The following is a 2,500-nucleotide window of genomic DNA, read 5'->3' on the forward strand; positions in this document are numbered from 1 at the left end:
AAAACATGTTTGCACCTCTATTGTGGTCAAACCCGTCTGCTGCCACTGACACACTGCAAAAAACATTAAGTTCTATTTAATGAAGATTTCTCAAACCTCTGACACATCAAGCCTAAAGATTCTAGTCGCACTAAATCCATCTTGCTCAGTTTACTTAACTATTTTATTATGAGATTCATGACATTTTGCATAGGAATAACGGCTGCAAATATTATTCATTACTTTAGGCAAGTCAAGTCTATTTATATAGCACAATTCAGACACAAGGCCATTCAAAGTGCTTTACAGGGGCAAGATTAAAATACATAATACACTAGATCTCTACACTTTAGAGATCTTTAAGCCTTTAATGCCTTTAAATGAGTTGATCTTTTATAAATATGTCTTAGTTTATTTGCAGCACTAAGCACTTTGTATTTCTACTCTGTTTTATCTTATTTCTTTTACTATCATAGTCAAGTCCATGTTTATTTTGTGGCTTTTTTAATGTGAAGCTTGTTATGCCTGTCGTTTTATCATTGTAAAAAACGTAATAAACTCACAATTATTCCGTAGAATCAAAGAAAATGAACTTTAGGATGCTATTTGAGTGTTTGAAGAATCTTTTTCCTTAGCTCAGACCAAGTCCCAGATAATAAAAACTTGTCTTTTTTAAGAGGAGTTTAGGAAGGTGTTTCTTGGGCCCATCGACCGCACATTGACTCACTGCCATATAAACCAAATAAAGCACTCAGTATATCAGGAAGCACATCTGAAATGACGCAGGAAAAGAAAAGTGAATCTTAAAGTAAAGGTGTTGTTGTTTGTCCCAGGCTGTTGGAGCAGAGAGCCGCCCAGTGTCTATCAGCCCTGATCACATGGCTCACGGATACGTCAACATCAAGGTAACGAATTACCTGCTTCACCGTCAACACATCCTCCTCTGTTTCTATTTATGCCTAGGACGTAATTATAATATAGAGTGGGGAGGACAAATCCACACCAATATCCTAATATGCAAACCCCCTAAATATATTAGAAATTCTAGATGTTTTGCTTTGCTACACCAGGTAACGCTGAACCATAATCACAAATAATAATTATGAAATTTAATTCAAATCATAACTAAACTTAAAGGTATAGTCAGTGATTCTGGAGTGAATCAGTGAATATCTCCCTCAAGATCCACTACCTGTCTTTACTGTGTGATCACTGAAAAACAAATCTAGTGTTCATACACAGTCTAGGCTCTATAAACTGTTATGTACACCAAATGGCTCCACTGTAGCTGGCAACATGCCGGTAAACTTTACAGAGCCTAGGCTGTGTATTAACACTGGATTTATGTTAAAAAGCTTAGGCAGATTTTGTCCCTATCAATGCGGACTACATTGTTACGTCCTAGTGTCTATGGAAGTAACAAAGTTCTCTCTCTCTAAAATTATAAGCGAGAAAACGAGACATTGTGCAGGAGTTTCCTCTTAAATATCTATTAGCTAGTTATTGTTACAACATTCCAACTTTCCAATGAAACTCGGACCATCCGATCTGATGAGCACATGAATGCAGCGTTACATCAGAGCAAAAGATAATTCCATATAAACAAAGCTGTGTGTCTGTCTGTCTGTCTGTCTGTCTGTCTGTCTGTCTGTCTGTCTGTCTGTCTGTCTGTCTATCTGTCTGTCTGTCTGTCTGTCTGTCTGTCTGTCTGTCTCTCTCTCTCTCTCTCTCTCTCTCTCTCTCTCTCAGGCCGGAGTGAGGACACACTATGTGGAGATGGGTTCTGGTCCCGCTGTGCTGCTCTGTCACGGTTTCCCTGAGAGCTGGTATTCCTGGAGGTACCAGGTAACTACACAGCAACACACTTGTTGTACTAATACCACAAAAAAACATTGTTGAAAATGCATTTTTTAAGACCTGTACATTATAGTACTTTTTGATATATAAACTGATTTAAGGCTGTGTCCAAAATGTTGTTCAGTGCAAACTTTGGACAGTAATATGTGGTAACCGTAAAATTGAATACAAGATTTTAATTCTGGCTTTGTCCAACATCTAGATTTTAGTCTTTGTTTTAAAGAAAAGCAAATTTACACACATGCAAAGACAAAATTCAAGTAAAGTCAAATTACCTCAAATCTCTGTGTTGTAGATCCCGGCCATAGCAGCAGCAGGGTTCAGGGTGTTGGCTCTGGACATGAAGGGGTTCGGAGAGTCCACAGCGCCCCCAGGTGTGTGTGTGTGTGTGTGTGTGTGTGTGTTTGTGTGTGTTTGTGTGTGTGTGAGACTGATGTGAAGGGACTGAAATCACTGAAAAAGAACCAGAAACAAAAATCTGTTAACACTCTATTTTATCAACAATATTATAAACGTGGAATATTATATCTAGTATATTTTTCAAATTAATGTATAAAGAGTTATTTTTTTATATGGCCTTAGAATGAGCCTTTTCTATCTACATAGGAGCGTTAATGTTTCACTCACTGATCTTATAGAATATGATGCATTGCTGTGGATTAAA

At 37.5% G+C, this 2,500-nt stretch overlaps 1 protein-coding gene across 2 annotated transcripts in view; it reads left to right on the plus strand.

Annotated features, from left to right (window-relative positions):
* Positions 1 to 2,500, plus strand: part of ephx2 (epoxide hydrolase 2, cytoplasmic) — a 9,394-nt gene that overhangs the window by 2,656 nt on the left and 4,238 nt on the right. For both annotated transcript variants that reach the window (XM_080030642.1, XM_080030643.1), the window contains exons 6-8: positions 813 to 884; positions 1,729 to 1,824; positions 2,132 to 2,210. In XM_080030642.1, coding sequence (XP_079886768.1) covers positions 813 to 884; positions 1,729 to 1,824; positions 2,132 to 2,210 — 247 coding nt within the window. The remainder of the gene's footprint in view (positions 1 to 812; positions 885 to 1,728; positions 1,825 to 2,131; positions 2,211 to 2,500) is intronic.

This window comes from Ammodytes marinus (assembly GCF_949987685.1).
Source record: "Ammodytes marinus genome assembly, chromosome: 7".
NCBI classification, from domain to species: Eukaryota; Metazoa; Chordata; class Actinopteri; order Uranoscopiformes; family Ammodytidae; genus Ammodytes; species Ammodytes marinus.